The sequence below is a fragment of the Pectinophora gossypiella genome, chromosome 9 (genome assembly GCF_024362695.1).
Source record: "Pectinophora gossypiella chromosome 9, ilPecGoss1.1, whole genome shotgun sequence".
Classification (NCBI taxonomy): Eukaryota; Metazoa; Arthropoda; class Insecta; order Lepidoptera; family Gelechiidae; genus Pectinophora; species Pectinophora gossypiella.
The window spans coordinates 14801161-14818594 of NC_065412.1; the positions used below are offsets into that span (position 1 = coordinate 14801161).

General features: G+C 39.5%; 2 protein-coding genes across 3 annotated transcripts in view; one reads left to right on the forward strand and one right to left on the reverse strand.

The window, feature by feature from the left end:
• LOC126369663 (abl interactor 2) overlaps positions 1–13022 on the reverse strand; it is a 317799-nt gene extending 304777 nt beyond the window's left edge. Inside the window, exons 1-9 of one of the 2 annotated variants that reach the window (XR_007566747.1) lie at positions 12863–13022; positions 11905–12344; positions 11383–11586; positions 8650–8774; positions 7839–7914; positions 6973–7040; positions 5654–5770; positions 4152–4248; positions 159–3766 (exon numbers count right to left, since the gene is read on the reverse strand). Coding sequence is in view for 1 of the 2 variants with exons in the window: in XM_050014217.1 (XP_049870174.1) it covers positions 3603–3766; positions 4152–4248; positions 5654–5770; positions 6973–7040; positions 7839–7914; positions 8650–8774; positions 11383–11586; positions 11905–12337 (1284 nt within the window). In the remaining variant the exon portion in view is untranslated. Of the gene's footprint in view, positions 1–43; positions 3767–4151; positions 4249–5653; positions 5771–6972; positions 7041–7838; positions 7915–8649; positions 8775–11382; positions 11587–11904; positions 12345–12862 lie in introns of those variants that run through there. The other variant, XM_050014217.1, reaches the window with a different exon arrangement.
• A 270-nt stretch (positions 13023–13292) lies between these two features.
• Positions 13293–16778, forward strand: LOC126369617 (striatin-interacting protein 1). Its single transcript, XM_050014121.1, has one exon. The coding sequence runs from the start codon at positions 13432–13434 to the stop codon at positions 15883–15885; it is 2454 nt and encodes an 817-aa protein (XP_049870078.1). The 5' UTR covers positions 13293–13431; the 3' UTR covers positions 15886–16778.
• The last annotated feature ends 656 nt before the right edge of the window (positions 16779–17434 follow it).

A 17434-nucleotide genomic window follows, 5' to 3' on the forward strand; every position in this document is an offset into this window, starting at 1 on the left:
GGCTTGAGTATCGTTTCGTTTACTCTGAATAAAATACAGGATATTTGTAACATTACCTTTATTTATACTTAATATAAACGTTCGTCAAGTTGCAGTACCTATACCTACTTTAGACGAAATAGCCCTGATTCCTGCAGTCACCTAATTTTAAGTTGTACCTGTCATTTTCTTATCCGCCGTAAAGGAAACGGACGGGTGATTGACAACAGTTTATTTTAAAATGAACGAATAACCCGGGCGAATAAAATGGCAACTCGCTGACATGCAACTCTTTTGACGAATGTTGCCAATATAAAATAATGTTGTCAATATAAAATTTTAGGAGGGTTTTTTAAATTTCTGCCTAAAATTGACGTGTGTTCCATAAATGTGTCAATTACCCGTCCCTTTCCTTTTCGGCGGATAAGAAAATAACAGGTATAATTTAAAATTAGACGGTGTGTACAGGAATTAGAACCAATATCTTAAGGCTAATATAAAATCATGAAGACCCTATACTTATAAAGATTATATCAAATAGCCATCTCATTATTTGCACCTAGATAATTACAAGAGTATAAGACGCATGCTACAGGTGTTACTAGTGGAAATACATAACAAGTTCACGACTATATTGTTAATTGGGCTAGTCAGAGGTTACATAAAAGATGTACAGTCATGAGCAATGTCATGTACCCACTTTAGAACTCTGTCGCACTATCATATTTGACATGGAGACTTACGGTTTAACCTCTTATCTGCCGAGACACAAGACACAATAAATTTACATTGTGTCTGGTCGAGGTCTGCGTTCCGGCAGACGAGGTTAATTTGTCAAAAATGTTAATGTGACATGGTTTCAAAGTGTATGTACATAATAGTACTCGTGACCGTACAGTGCCCAAACCTCACCGAGCTTTCTGTTAGACCAACGTGATAGATGGGGAGCCGTGTCGTTGAGAACCTTACGGACTCGTGGTCACACCAGGTTGTCACACCAGTATGACAAACAGGATTTTTTTTCTTGTTTGTCACACCGCTAACAATACAACACCTTTTATCCTGACTTGTCATTATAAGTAGTGCTGTGTTTATAAATAAAAATTGATTTTATTTACCCACTCCACTTATTATTATCGACCCACTACGGTCGATTAATTCTTTCAAACATTTTTCCTCTCAGACGAAGCCTTGAGCCGAGGTTCGCGCCCAATTGGGCACCCTCAGGCCTGTTGTCTTAAATGTTGTACCGGGTTAGAGCCTTCAGCGCTCCCCATTTGTCCGGCTAAGTAGTTAATGCGATAATATAACTTATTATCAAAACAAAAAAAAATCTGGTAATTATGGAAAAATCCATTAGATCGCCAGTAATAGAAGATAGGAATAAACAAAAAGAATGCGCTATTAAACATAATTAATCTCTTTGCACAAATTATAATGCCTTATGGCAAATATCGATATATTTTTTATCATAGGGATATTCTCCGCACTAACAATGGTGTGATAAAAGGTGTTGTATTGTTAGCGGTGTGACAAACAAGAATAAAATTCCTATTTGTCATACTGGTGTGACAACCTGGTGTGACCACGAGTCCGGAGGGGTGACAACCTAATTGTATGTTTTTTTTTGTGTTACTAACATAGTTCATAAGTTACTAACAACTATGTAAAAAAAATATCCGAAATAACACTTAATATGAATTTGAAAACCTAAAATGGTGGCATCTTTTGTGTGGAAACTGGAAACCAATGACCTGTTAAAACTCTTGATTCTTTAGGGTTTAACCACATCTGTCAGCCCCTCATAACACTTTTATCCTTTGGTATGCTTCTATCCTTTTCTGTTACACAGAACCGTCATTTGCTAGAGCGAGAGAGAGCAACCGCACGCAGCGGAATCGAAGAAGCTATAGCATGCGTCAGCACGCTTAAGCACGCTAGCGTTATAGTTGCTACCAGATATGGACAACCCTCGGACAACTTTCAAATAACATCTGTAGCATACTTTAACAATAAAATCGTAACTAAATATTCATAAATATATGCGAATACATCAGTACATGGCAGTAAACAGAGATAAATTAATAAAACTAAAAATCTTATTTTATGGAATAATATTTAATATTATATAATATAGGCGATGTACGATGCTGCATGCACCTTATGTAACTTATATTAAACTCTAGCATTTTGTTTACACTATAATAATTCTATCGATCCCCAACATTTTACAAGTAATCATTTGATCAGTATTACTTTTTCATGAGAATAGCAATAAGAACATTTTAATAGTACTGTTTATCTTTGGGTTATTGTAAATGGCGCTTCTTCAGACATTATTATATGCGCAGAAAATGATAAAAACATATAGAGGGCGCTGTTGAGATTTAATGTGATAATTACCTATTTTCTCCTTGTTCTGCTATTCGGGTTAGTAATAGCAGAGACATATGTAAAAATAATTGTTGCTAGATATTTGGATCATATATGTATATAATTATGTTGCTACCTATAATGCTTCTCTTTGTTTTGATCTGAATAATAATGGGTGAAAGATGTGTTGTGTCCGGGTGTAATAGTAACAAGAGTCATCATTTATACCCAAATACAAAGATAAAAGATGCATATATCTGTTATTTATGAAATTAGAAGGTTAGATGAAGACAAATTTGGACAGCGCCTGGAATTATATTCAAATCACACGCTTTAAAAAACGGTTTCATATAAACCTCGATGTCATGTACTTGTTAACATAGCATCACGCGTGTCTCCCTAAAGGGGTAGGCGCCCCTTGCCAGCTATGTTTAACTCCCATGTATGTGGATGGTTAAGTGTCATGTACTTCTTTCTAAAACCTATTTTTGTATTGACAGTGAAATCTGCATTGTATTTTCTACCGATAAAGAATGAATTCGCTTTTATAAAACCCCTCTGATAGCTCTAATAATAGTGCCGTCCTTTGCATAAGACGAGTGCCAGATAGAGATAAAGCTAGTTTTAGAATTGGCCCTGATCCCTGCAGACACGTCTCATTTTTGTTTAAGATATGTATATCTGACATTTGTCCGCCGAAAAGGCAAGGGACGGCTGATTGCCAGCTAGGCATCTCGCTTATATGTAACCTGATTAACGTGTGCTGTCAACTTAATTCTGTCGGGTTATTGGCCAATATAAAATTTTAAGATGGTTTGAATGTGTTCTATAAAATTAAATTTTATTGATTACATGTACCTGTTCTTTTCAGCATATAAGAAAATTACAGGTATGATTTAAAATTAGACATACAGCCTGGTGTAGTGATTAGAGCGTTAAGCTCACGATATAGAGGTCTGGTTCGATTCCCGATGGGGACATTGTCTAAATCACTTTGTGAGACTAACCATTGTTTAAGGACATTGCAGGCTTGAATTACAATGTCGGAAAAAGTAAGATGATTCCGCTTCTGAGGTTAAGCCTACGGCGTGGTGGAGTATGGTCCATATCCCCTCCGGTTGCTCGAGAAGCCTCTACCTAGCAATGGGACGTGTATAGGTGGCTTATGTGCCACAGTCGAACTGAATATCAAAAATTAGGTTGTTGTCTGCAGAAACCAGCACCGTTACTCGTATGAAATCCGTCCTGGTTTAGACGCAGGGCTCGACATAGTTCCCGGGGAACAGGCCCGTGACCCCATCCATGACGCCTTCCCACCACCCGTCGTCATTCTTCTTCAGCACGTAGATGACTGACGACTCTTGGAAGGAGAGTTCGTCTTCCTTGTCCGCGTAATAGTCGTAGATCGCCACCACTGCGGGGAGAGTTTTATTCTTTTAGTGCATCAGGATCGAATGGAATAGGCTAGTTTCCAATTAGTCAATTCAGTTATTTTTTATTAACACTTTCAAGGACAGAACGTCTAATGGCGTTCCGATTCCAAGGTGTATCTATTATGAACCATCAATGACTCATGGTTTCTGCCCGTGAAAGGGTTAAACGTAATTACGCATTTACAATTTATTTTGTATGAAAAGGCAAGCTGTGACGTCAAAGAAAAACGTGACAAAACGTCGCACTTATTATTACATGTTTCATAAATCATAAATAAGAGTAATCAGAATTTCATAATTTATCTTTGACCTAGGAAACTTAATGCGTGTCGGGAAAAGGATCTTTAACTATTAATTACAGCTCACCTTTTTCAATGTAGTTCTTGGGCACCCAGCCGGGGAGGTCCTCTTCGTCGGGCACTATGGCTGGCACCGCGCCTGCGTACTGACCGCCCATCTTGCTCTGTACAAAAACAAATTAACTTGTAAATAAATAGACTTTAGATTGACCGTTTTGAAAAGAGTGCTATCCTTTTCTTACGGTCCCACAGGAAAGAAAAAGAGCTAGGAGATTGAAATTCAAAAAATATTCAGTAGGTAACTAGGTACAATCAAAGAGCAAAAGTTCAGTCACTGAGCTCAGCCAATTATTTGTAAACAGTGGCAAATTATGAACCATTAGTTGTCATAATTATAAAATGTATGTTTTTATAGGTGTTTTTGGTCTATTACAGAAATGACATGTAACCAGGAAATGCATACAGGAAATGCATGAAAAAACATGCAAGAAATTGATTGGACATTTGCAGCTTATCGTACGTAGACACGTAGGTGCTTTGAATCGCCATATTTTACGTAACGCTCATCCGTCTAAAACTACTGCAGCATTTCACAACTTGCTAATGCGAGAGAACGACCGCACGCGTCTGAATCGACGACGCGATAAACGCGTGCGTAAGGTCGCTCTAGCATGCTTTTTTCGCGTGCTTACATCTGCGTAAGCATGTTGTAGCGTGTTGACAGAGATGGTTTCAACCCACGGGATAGAAGAAAGAGGCTGTAAAAGCCCTAACGCGCATTTTGTATGAGAACCGTAGTCACCGTTTCAACCCTACTCTTTTTACTACTATTCCCGCAAACAGATACTACGATAGCTCTATTGCTTCTCAACTTCCATAGCCACCTTACTGGCAATGTATATTTTATGTTTAACAGCCTCCGTGGTCTAGTGGTTAGAGCGTTAGGCTCACGATCTGGAGGTCCGGGTTCGATTTCCGATGGGGACATTGTCGAAATCACTTTGTGAGACTGTCCTTTGTTTGGTAAGGACTTTTCAGGCATGAATCACCTGATTGTCCGAAAAAGTAAGATGATTCCGTGCTTCGGAGGGCACGTTAAGCCGTTGGTCCCGGCTATTAGCCGTAAAAACACCTCCACAACCCGCAGTGGAGCAGCATGGTGGAGTATGCTCCATACCCCCTCCGGTTGATTGAGGGGAGGCCTGTGCCCAGCAGTGGGACGTATATAGGCAGTTTATGTATATTTTATGTTTAGCTGCAATGTTATCATTACTTTTCTTAAGATACTGCATACATTTTTTTTTGATAAAGCCGATCATACTAATGTTTTTAGCTTTCCTGTGACAAGGAAGGATCCCATTGCATGATAGTCGATATTTGATTTTTTGCTCTGCAAGTTATAATGCACAAGACGACCTTTTAATATACTGACGAGGAGCTCCGTGGGTCGTAAGGTTTGCGGTGGATTTGTTTATCGTATGGCGCGCGTTTCGTGCTCACTTGGCCCTTCCAACCTTTCAACCCTGCGGAGTTGACGTGTGTGTTGAAGTTGTCGTGTGGTATAGTTACCGCGGCGTGGTGGTGGCGGCCGAAGCCGTCGTGCAGCAGCTCGTCGTCCAGCGGCGGCGGCGGCAGCGGCGGGGACGCCGACCCGCCGCGACCCGACGCCGACGACGACGACGCGCGCTGCAATGGACAATGACCCTTGTTCATGCTATAGTATAACATGGCCTAATAATGGTACAAGTCATGTGGCCTAATAATGGTACAAGTCATGTGGCCTAATAATGGTACAAGTCATGTGGCCTAATAATGCTATAAGACACGTGGTCTAACAATGGTATAAGTTAACAACCTGTGTAGTCCAGGGATTCAGCGTTGGGCTTACGATCCGGTCCCAGGTTCGACTCCCGGCAGGGACAATCACAAAAATCACGTGGTGAGCTCAAATTTGGTTAGGTTATTGCGGGCTGTTCAGTTGTTTCCGTAGGCACGTTAAGCCGTTGGTTCTGGTCTACTACCCCAAATACCTCCACTGGAGCGGCGTGGTGGAGTATGCTCCAAAACCCCTCCGTTTGTGTGAGGGGAGGCTTGTGCCCAGTAATGGGACATATGTAGGCTATTTATGTTATGTTATCTAAACACGCGATTAGAGGAAGAGATAAATGGAACAAAGTTGTTACACTATGGTACCCTAGAGGCCATAAGAGAAACAGGGTAGGCAATGTAAAAGGTGGGCCGACGAAATAATTTAAATGGCTGGAAACACTAAGGACTGGACCAGATTAGTGCACAAAAAAAAAGAATGGAGAAAAATGGGGGAGGCCTTTGCCTGAAGGCACACAGATATGGTTTTCTGATATAAGGCTATAAATAAATAATCTCGACACGCGGTACCGTGTCAAGCCACCAGTCTCTTCGGAGGCGTGGCCGTGGTTTCGTATCCCACCGCTGCCACCATGTAGTATAAGCGAAACGCAGTAAGTCAAGTTTGCAACTGGTTTATTTATCAAACTCGGGTACCCACATATTATTTTATTCTTCTTCTATCGTGTGGATTGTGAGCCGTTAAACGCCCCTGACATGGCGCATGTAACGACTACTAACTTACACCAGTAAGTAGTAACCGGAACCAACGGTTTAACGTACTTTCCGACAATCTGGTGATCAGCCTGTAATGTCTTAACCAAACTAGGGACCACAAAGTATTTTTTTGTGATATGTCCCCACCGGGAATCGAATCCGGGACCTCCGGATCGTGAGCCCAACGCTCAAACCACTGGACCACGGAGGCCGTATTTTATTAATAACCACAACAAGTTCAAATAACAGATCTGGCGAGCAGCACCGTGTGTAATATTATACCAACTATTTGGTTAACAACTTACCTGTCCGGGTAGATTCATGGAGTGCTGGCTATGCTCGCCGTCAGAACCGATCAGCGGAGACGGTGGCGCTGCAGAAAAAAAAAGAGTTACACAATAACATCGCAATGACGTGCTAGTAATCTTAGTCTTCCCTGACGTGACGAGAGCTTTTACTTATTTAGACAATAAAATAACCGACTTCAAAAAAGGAGGAGGTTCTGAAATTGTCGGGGTCTTTTTTATACCATATAGAAAATATCAACACAGTAATGAGAAAATAGGTAAGTATCGCATTAAATCGACAGCGGGGCGACATTTGTCTTGCATACTATGGGCACCTTATGTTAATGCTTAAGTTTTGTTGATTGTGTAACTAAGTCGCTTTTATATAGGTCATAATTTTATTGTATTACTTGAACATACAACGTTCTACTCCCTTATTTAAGTAGTAATTAGAGGATAACTGTTATTACATACATACATACATAAACTCACGCCCGTAATCCCTAATGGGGTGGGCAGAGCCACAAGTAAACAAAGACAACTTGCAGCCACTGTTGATACGATGTCGTAAGCTGGATATGATGAACCTTATGGTGATAAGGGATCAGCCTATCGCCCATAACATTAGTCCATCATGTTAGAGGACACAATCCCTCTGTCGATTTTTACGACATGCCCGGGAAGACAAGCAGCTGAACGTTTTCTATGTAACTAACTTTTTCTATATAACTGTTATTGGCTATGGTTTAGTAAGTAACATTGTAAAACAATTAGATTAAGCTGTTGTTATCCCAAATAAAAATAAATAAATAAATATTATTTTTGGAGAACATAGTCTGGAAAGTCTCTCATAACAATATAATTTATGAATGTTTGATACTTACGTGGCATGCTCGAGTGCATATCTTGTTGCGAGTAAGTTGTAGTATTTTGGTGCTGATTTGGATGAACCATGCCGACCTGAAAAAGTGACGGGGTTAAAAAAGTTTTATTCATATAATTCATTTAAGCAAAAGGGCTAATTCTGGCAGACATATAAATCAATTTACTGTGACATCAATAGTAAATACAAAATTTGACGAAACATAAAATGAGGTTCATCTAAGCTTACTCTTTGGGCTATTTTTAGATTATAATTTTATAAGTATAAGATAAGTAATCTTAGAACCAACATAAAGAGCCTATATACGTCCCACTGCTGGGCACAGGCCTTCACTTAATCAATCGGAGAGGGAATGGAGCATACTCTACCAAGCTGCTCCACTGCGGGTTGGTGAAAGACCAGCATTGACCCAAACAAAATAAAATACAAATATACTTTATTGCACCAAAATAAAAATAAATAATTACAAAAGACTCTTAACTAGGTACATGGCAAATGGCGGCCTTATAAAACTTACATCTGAATGAATCAGCACCATAATAGATTTAAATATAGAAAAGAGATTTATAAGAGATTTTTATTTATTTTTGTTTTTTTTTTAATTTTAATAAAAAATAAATAAATTAAATAATATATATTTATTTAATAATATATAAATAAATAAATATATTAATATTTTATTATTATTATTATATATATTTTTTTTATTTTTTTGTTTTTTTATTATTATTATTTTTTATTTTTATATATAAAGTATATTTGATTTGATTTTGATTGAAAATATCTGTAAATATTGAAAAGTAAATAAGTACCTGCGGCTGCGCAACGGGCAGCGTGGAGTATGAGGGCGGGCGGCGCGGGTAGTTGGGCGCGTAGTGCGAGGGCACCTGGGGCGGGGCCACGGCGGGCGGCGTGCGATACTCGCGGGACGACTTGCCTGCCGACCAACAAATAAAACTCATATACAACACACGTCAAAATATAAGCTCACGAGTATATCCCAATGAGGGACATAATGCTCACCTGAAGATTTGGCCGTAGATCCATGAATCGTAGTTGTTACCATGTTGTTGCGGAGCTAAGTATATTTTATTGTAATATCTTTTAATTTGCGTCGTGTTTTCTCACCATAGTATTGATAACTTGCATACGTTTAGTTGGGCTACAGTCTGAACCTCAAAAAGTGTATTATTTCATAAGATTTGTGTCTGTAACCTGTTAGGCCTCGGTCTCGAATTTTGCGGGCAGCGGAGCGGCAGCGGCGGCGGCGCGGGAGAGGGGCGGGCAACGCATACCTGTTCTCGAAACCAGCGGGCAGATCGCGCGGCACTGTAGCGGTGTAGTGTTGTGTTCGTGGTTGTGTTGTCGACATTCGCAAACGAAATGTCTGAAAATCGGCGACAACGGCGTTTTTTATTTCTTCCCATAAACGATTAATTATTCTTCTATTTTTATGGTTCACATCTTTGCTGTTCCATATGGGTCTCCTCTCAAAGATTGCCGAAATAATTTGCTCTTGCACGTCCGAGGACATTTTGATACCTACGTCACGAAAAAAAAGTACAACACTATACTACAATGCAGACGCGCAACGGTCACCGCTCGACTGGAGTGCACCGCTCGTTGCCCGCCCCCGCGCCGCTCCCGCGCCGCTGTTTTCGAGACCCGGTCCATTTGACGATACGCATAAGATCCTGCCGCTCCCGCGCCGCCGCCGCCGCCGCCCCGCTGCCCGCAAAATTCGAGGCAGAGGCCTTACGTGTGTTTATTAAATAAATAAATAAATTCCTTCTCAAAAACAATATAGATGACGCTGTACAGATTTCCCTTCGTTTAACCTTCTAATTTCATGGACAACAGGCATAATGCATTTTTTATATTTGTTTTTGGGTATAAATGATGACCCTGGCACAATTACATCTTCCACCCATTATTATTCTGAACAAAATAGGTAGCAACATAATAGCTCGCAGGTTTGCACGGTGTTCAACAAACGCTAAAATAACGCTTTTTAGAGCGTACTGTACGTCGCTCTACACGTGCAGCCTGTGGGCGAACTTCACTCAGAAAGCATACAACGCTATCCGCGTCCAGTTCAACAACGCTTTTAGGGTGTTACTGCGGCTGCCTCGCTTCTGTAGCGCCTCGGGCATGTTCGCTGAAGCTCGCGTCGACTGCTTTTATACGACTATGAGGAAGCGATGCACGTCTCTGGTGCGCAGGGTGCGGAGCAGCGGCAACCCCGCCCTCTCGATGATAGGTGCGCGACTCGACTGCCCGTATCTGCGTAGATGCTGTGACTTGCATGTCATAGCATCTAATATTAGATAAAGCTACTAACATCTAGAATAAGTTTACTAACACATATGAGACATGTTTCGTGAAATAAATAAATTATTATAATTCTATACATTAATGTGATCCAAATATCAAGCAACAATTAGTTTAATATACATTATGCTTCTGCCATTACATTACATTTTTGAATAATTATGTTCCCTAGCAATGAGAAAATAGGTAATTATCACGTTAAAAGTAAACAACGCCATCTATTGTGTGTTTGCGGAACGTCGATTGGAAAATCCCTCACTGAGAAATCGATGGTATGTTTTTTTTAAAAGGCGCCTTCAAGGCTTTCACTTTAAGGCGACGTTATCCATTTACCTCCATAATCCAAACTACGTTTAGTTTAATTAAATTCGTGACAGCAACGACAAAATTTTATTTTTAATTGCGCAAACTCTAACGTGTCATAGGATAAGGTATAGAACGGCAACTTTCCGCTCCCCACTAGCGTCTGAGATAGGTTTTCAGGTAAACCTAGCTCCTCCCCTCGGACTTACTCTTTATTCTTGAATGGTGGGCGTAATGTGGGTTTCCTCACGATGTTTCCCTTTACCGTTGAGCACGTGATAATCACAACTGGGCTACAACAGCTTTTTATAGCGTGTAATGAGCGAAGTGTATACAATAATTATCATAAGAATACTACACTCGAAATAAATTCCGAGAAAACATAACACTAGTTAAAATATTAGTACCACAGTGTAATGATATCTCGTTTAGAAACATGCCTCTAAGTTACAAACGAAACCTAATACCGTAGTAGTTACGAAAGTAATATTGTTACTGTGCTACAATTATAATGCATTGCAATGTGGGGCAAATATTATAATAATTGGAAGCGATAACATCTGTACAGTCATGAGCAATATCATGTACCCACTTTAGAACCCTGTCGCACTATCATATTTGACATTTAATGAGACTTATGGTTTAATTTGTCAGAAAAGTTAATGTGACATGGTTTCAAAGTGTGTACATATTAGTACTCGTGACCGTACATTTGAGTATTTAGGTACATTTTAACATTATTTCTAATATGTAATATAATAACATAATTCAGCCACGATATATCCCCACCGGGATTCGTACCCAGGACCTCCGGATCGTGAGCCAAGCTCAACCATTGGACCACAGAGGCCATCGTATCAACATCGCATCAACAGTAACCATCACTATTAGTAATCTGTGGTCTAACTCACCAAGAGTGCCACGGCCCAGTGTGCCGGTGTTAGCAGCTGAAGCAGCCCTAACAGCAGCAGGAGGCGTGGGCGGCTTGGTGGTGGGCGCTGGTAGCGTGTTGGCAGGCGCGGGCGCGGCCCCGGGGGCGGAGCCCGATCGCCGTCCGCGAGGCGTGCCTGTGGCACCGCTCAGCCAGCGCGCGCCGTGCCCGATGTCGTCCAGAGCTTAACATGTACAATAACTCTTTAGTACTGGCTGTTGCTTACTGATTTTTTTTTTATGTTTGCTATATCTGTAATCAGTATCTCATTTTTTTATATAAAAGAATAAAGACCCAAATAGATAAAAATAAGTTAGAATAAAAATAAAAAAACATCTTTAAAACTAGAAAACCTTAACATCATTTGTTTTTTTTTTTTTTAAGTCTTATTCCACAAGACTTATTAGACAATAGTTAAATATTCAGACATAACACATTGATATTATACTACATATTTTTAGACTCAATTTGCATAAAATGTTACTATAACAATAAACATTACCTGTATAGTCTATGCTCTTCCTGACATACTTGATAGGCTTTTCAGGATTGGCTGGAGCAATGATCTTGTACTGTCTATTAGTAACTTTATTGGCGGTTAGCACTCCAATCTCACGCCGAGCCACCTTCTCCTTATGAATGGCTACCGTCTGAGCAATATGGTTCATTTGACCTTCCATCTCCGCTAGCTGCATAGTTTGGAGTTCCAATAGCTGAAGGAAGTTATATGCCAGTGTGTTGATCTGATAGGCAACGCTAGCTAAAGACTGCGTTGTGTAATTCTTCGTGCTTTCCAATGCAAGTCTTTTATTTTCAGACTGAAAGTAGTTGGCTTCGCAGTATTCTGCCACCCGTTCGAGGTTTGTGTGGCTGTCGGTGAGGTGGTTCCTCCCCTCGGGGATTTCGGTTTGCAATAAAGCTGCTAATTCTGCCATTTTTATGCTGAAATGTGTATGAAAAATATGGTTAAATGTTTATGATATTGAAAGTAAATTAGTATGACTATTTTATCAAAATTGCAATGCGGATTATCGTAAATCTCTTAGCATGTGCTAGCATTAGCAGTTGTTACTTATATTGTACTTTGTAAAGCAATTGGTCTGGAACATTAGGTGTATTGTGTGTTTCTACCAATTCCAAGTATTATTTATTATGTCTTTTTTAAGTGTGTGTAGATTCGCTGGTTTCTCATCCTATCGTTTGTAACGCATCATAATAATAATTCTAGTTGCTTATCTGCTCAATGAATATGAGTAATACAGGAAGGTATGACCTATAAGTCCCAAGGTTTGTCGAAGTTTTTTTTAGTATTTAAACGATACTTTTATGTTCAATTCAATGAAGTTATACTGTTTTGTCTTTAAATAACACAAGTTACGAGGAGGATATGGTTAATATAAGCAATTTAAAGCTAATTTGTATCGAGTTAGTAACTTTAAAGTTATCGAGATTGGCCATACCTTATTGACCGAATATGCAGTAGTTACACCGTTTACGTCGATGTATTTACTCACAGGTTAAGATTTTTCTTTAAAAACAATAAATTAAATGCATTTTCCCTGTAAAAATAGAAAAATGCAACCCCACCTCAACGTTCTCACAATATTTGTGTTTGTTGAGATATTTGTAAGGCATGTTTGTAGTAAGCGCAAATGAGAAAGAATTATATGAGTTTTTTATTGTGTGTTTCTTTTACTCATTACATTTTATGTCAAATTTATGTCTATAAATTGTTGGCTGGTTATCAAATCGGGTGAGTGAATGGGTGGCTTACTCTCTGTCTGACTGACTGACTAACATGTTTGTGGGCGGTGCAGGGTTAAACAAGGAAATAGTTTTTCCAATGGCAACACCAAATCAAATTAAAAACAATAAATGTCAGTTCTGGTTGCTCTATGATCCATCAGCTTTGATTTTTGTTTTCTGGTATTTTCACTTCTATTTTTTTAATATTAACAATAAAAGGTTTACATTTTGCTATTGAAATGTAAATTATATAGCTGTGGAAAGGTTTATTATTCGTGCGACGATGGGCACTAACGGCAATGGTCGCCGTGGCGGCGGAAAATTGCCTGACGTTCGTCGCCCCATGGAAGAAGGGGATTGCGTTAACGATATGGAGAGCCCCGAGTTGGATTTCATATACGACGACTGCGACACACAGGCCAACGAGATCGCTGAATTGTACAGTTACACAGAACACCCGGAATTTCAACTCAACGTGAAGGCTTTCGAGGATATCATGGAAGAGTTTAACTATCCGCCCAGTTGGCAGAGGTTGACGAATAAACAGCAGAGGACAGTAGTTATGAAGTTGTTGGAGCATTTAGACGTGGCAGTGAGTGCGATACGTATGCGTGCAACGCGATGTATCCTGTACCTGGCACAGGGCTGCTGGGCGGAGATGCAGTCGGACGCGGAGCAGGCCCACTGGGCGCGTATCAACGTCATGACGCTTTATGACATGGGAACATTCTCCGCCTTCGTAGAACTGCTGAATCTCGAGATAGTCAGAAGCAGCAATGCAATAGCCTCTAGAAAACTAGCAGAATCACTCGCTGACTCCACAAATCTACGGGTAATATTGTCAGTATTGTATTTAATCACAGAGTACATGAGAACTGAAAAGGACAATCCTGAGTCAGAGTATACTCATTTAGTTAAAAACTTCAAAGAAGAGCTAGGCCAACCATTTGGTGAAGAGCTACTTCCTGTTAAGCTTCTGAGTATGGTCACGCATCTTTGTGCTGGAACAACACCGCATTTTCCAATGAAAAAAGTTTTGTTACTTTTATGGAAAGTGTTATTGGTCTACTTGGGAGGTTCCAAAGAACTAAAGGAAAGAAAAGCGAGGCTCAGAGAGCAGTATGGTTTACCTCCTCTGACTGAAGACACTATTGAAATCATTAAAGGTATGAGAGCTAGCTCACCACCACCTAGTGCTGCAGATATGTTAGAGAATCAAAACCCAGGCCAGAGGAAGATGAAGGAAAATGAAAGACAACTCAGAAGACAAACCTTCATGAAACAGACCTCTCTAGATGAGTCTGATGAACAGATCTTTGTTGACAAAGAGGAGACTGGGAATGGGTCAGAAGATTATTCTATGGAGTTCCAGTCAATGCCTAGTGATAGCTCACAAAACAGTAATCAGAATTGTCCTTATTACATGTACTTTAAACAGTTTGAGAGTCCTCCACCCCCACCACCCTTACCTAGAAGCCTGCCTTGGCAGTCCAAGGTGCGCCAGAAAGACATAGACATGTTCCTTGACAATGTCAGGATCAAGTTTGTTGGTTACTCCCTTCCAGGAGACAGAATAACCATTGCAGGGCTTCCACAGCCTATTCATGAAGGTATAGACATACTGAAGAAACACATGTACACCAGTCTTTCTGAAATCCAAGCTGAAAGAGAATTTGAGATGGCTCGCAGTCCCCTCACAAAAGGTGAAAAAGAGGTTGAGGAAACAGAGGCAGAAATCCTTTACAAAGCCATGTTGCCAAATCTACCACAATACATGATAGCTCTTCTGAAAATACTTTTGGCTGCTGCACCAACCTCCACAGCTAAAACCTACTCTATAAACATCATGGCTGACCTGTTGCCAGAGGAAATGCCAATGACAGTATTACAGTCTCTCAAACTTGGTATAGATGTAAACAGGCACAAAGAAATCATTGTTAAAGCTGTCACTGCCATACTTCTTTTACTTTTGAAACATTTCAAGCTCAATCATGTTTACCAGTTTGAATTCATGTCCCAACATTTGGTATATGCCAACTGCATGCCACTAGTGTTGAAATTCTTCAATCAGAACATTCTGTCTTATGTTGGAGCTAAAAACACGATCCCCATATTTGACTTCCCAGCTTGCGTGATTGGCGAACAGCCAGAACTTACGAAAGAATGCTTGGACATTGGTGATTCCTCAGTACCATACTCTTGGAGAAATGTGTTTTCATGCATCAACTTGTTAAGAATCTTGAATAAATTGACAAAATGGAAGAATGCAAGGATTATGATGCTTGTTGTTTTCAAAAGCGCGCCCATTTTGAAGAGAACTTTGAAAGTGAGGCATGCCTTGATGCAGTTTTATGTGTTAAAGCTCTTAAAAATGCAGACAAAGTACTTGGGCCGACAGTGGAGGAAAACCAATATGAAGACAATAAGTGCAATATATTCTAAGGTTCGACATAGGTTGAATGACGACTGGGCATTCGGCAATGATGTTGACGCGAGACCGTGGGATTTCCAGGATGAAGAGTGTGCCCTGAGAGTGAATGTGGACCGGTTCAACCACAGGAGATATGGCACCGGTGGAGAGCAGGAAATGGATCTGACGCCCCTGGAGACAGACATCAACTGTATACTGGAGGCGAATGTGGACCTGGATGACGAATTCAAGGAAAACTATGAAATGTGGCTTGATCAAGAAGTGTATAATAATGAGATTAACTGGGACATACTTTTGTCAACATGAAATTGTTCGAATGCAACATAAAAAGAACTAGTATAATTATGGCATAATCTACTCGTTTAATGGTTTTTATATCTTTTTGCAGCTGGCAATGACAAAGTTTTGTATAAACATTGAAGGAGAATAAACTATGAATTCACTTTAAAATGTAGCAATATTAGGTAGATGCATTGCGTGATTAGTATTCATAATCATGTTTTGTGTTGTATTCACAAAGACTTGAAGAAAACCTCCACTTAAATTGTACAACAGACATTGTATAATATGTTGTCATGTGAGTAAAAATAAAATATTGTAAAACAATATTGTGGTTAGAAAAGGGTAGTTTCCAACCAGTCAAATACTTTTTTCTAAATGTCAAAACACGAAATTACTATGGAATTTGTATGAAAAAGCAACTGGGACGTCATAGAAAAACGTGGAGTAATGTCGCACTTATTACTACATTTTTCTTTATTAAAATTGATAAATAAGTTAAATGGAATAAAGAAAACGTTTTTTGACACTTTTAGACCTGTTTTTATTTAGTAATCAGAATTTAATAATTTATCTTTGACCTAGGAAACTACCCAAATGTGCATGTAATTAAACTAAGGAATGTTAACACTTGATGTAACATTTTAATTTGAATGAATTTGAAAATCGTGTACTGAAAATTCATTTAATATAAGCGACAAAATTATGTTTCTACTAAGGTTTTGTAAATTCAAAATTATTTTACTATATCTTAACCTATGTCTATTGCTTGAGTTTCTTGCTTCAATGAAATTGAAAAAAAAAATATCATAATTTATTTCCTTGGATTTGAATTATAACCAACTTGTGTCTGTTTGCTGTAGATATTTAGAATGAACATGATATTTTAGAAATTCTAAATTAAAAGGCAAAATTCAAAACCGTTGTCTTATTTGCAAGCCATCATACACTGATTATTATTATAGTACATTATACAAAGAGGGAAAGGTGAGTGTGAGTTCTATAAACACAAAAATACATACATAAACTCACGCCTATTTCCCACCGGGGTAACAGAGGCTTAGGAATTCCATTTGTTTCGACCCTGACACCATTTGCTCAGGGGATTACAGGCTGATCACCTCATTGTCCGAAAGTAAGATGATCCGTGTGAACCTTCAACTGTTGGTTCCAGTTTGATGTAAGAATGTAGTTCCAAGTCGTGGGCTATGTGAAGGGCGGCTCAATAATAACCCTGATGAGGGTTGATGAGATTAGGCATCCACCTCACTAGTCCACAAATACAACCCACTCGACGAAAAGATCCCGACGAATTGAGAACCTCCTCCTTTTTTGCGGTCGGTTAAAACAAAGACTAGGTGCATAGGCACCTATTTAGGGCTATCCCTACAAACCTAAACAACCATAACCACAACATTATAATTATTAAAACCACTTAAATCCACTTCGGCTGCGCAATATTTTCGACAAGCAAACTTAATGCACGGTAATAGAAATCTTAAGACCTTTTAGCGAAGGCAAGATGGTGTTTCCCACGCCGTCTGTCGGATGACATTCGAACATTTGTAAAACGAGG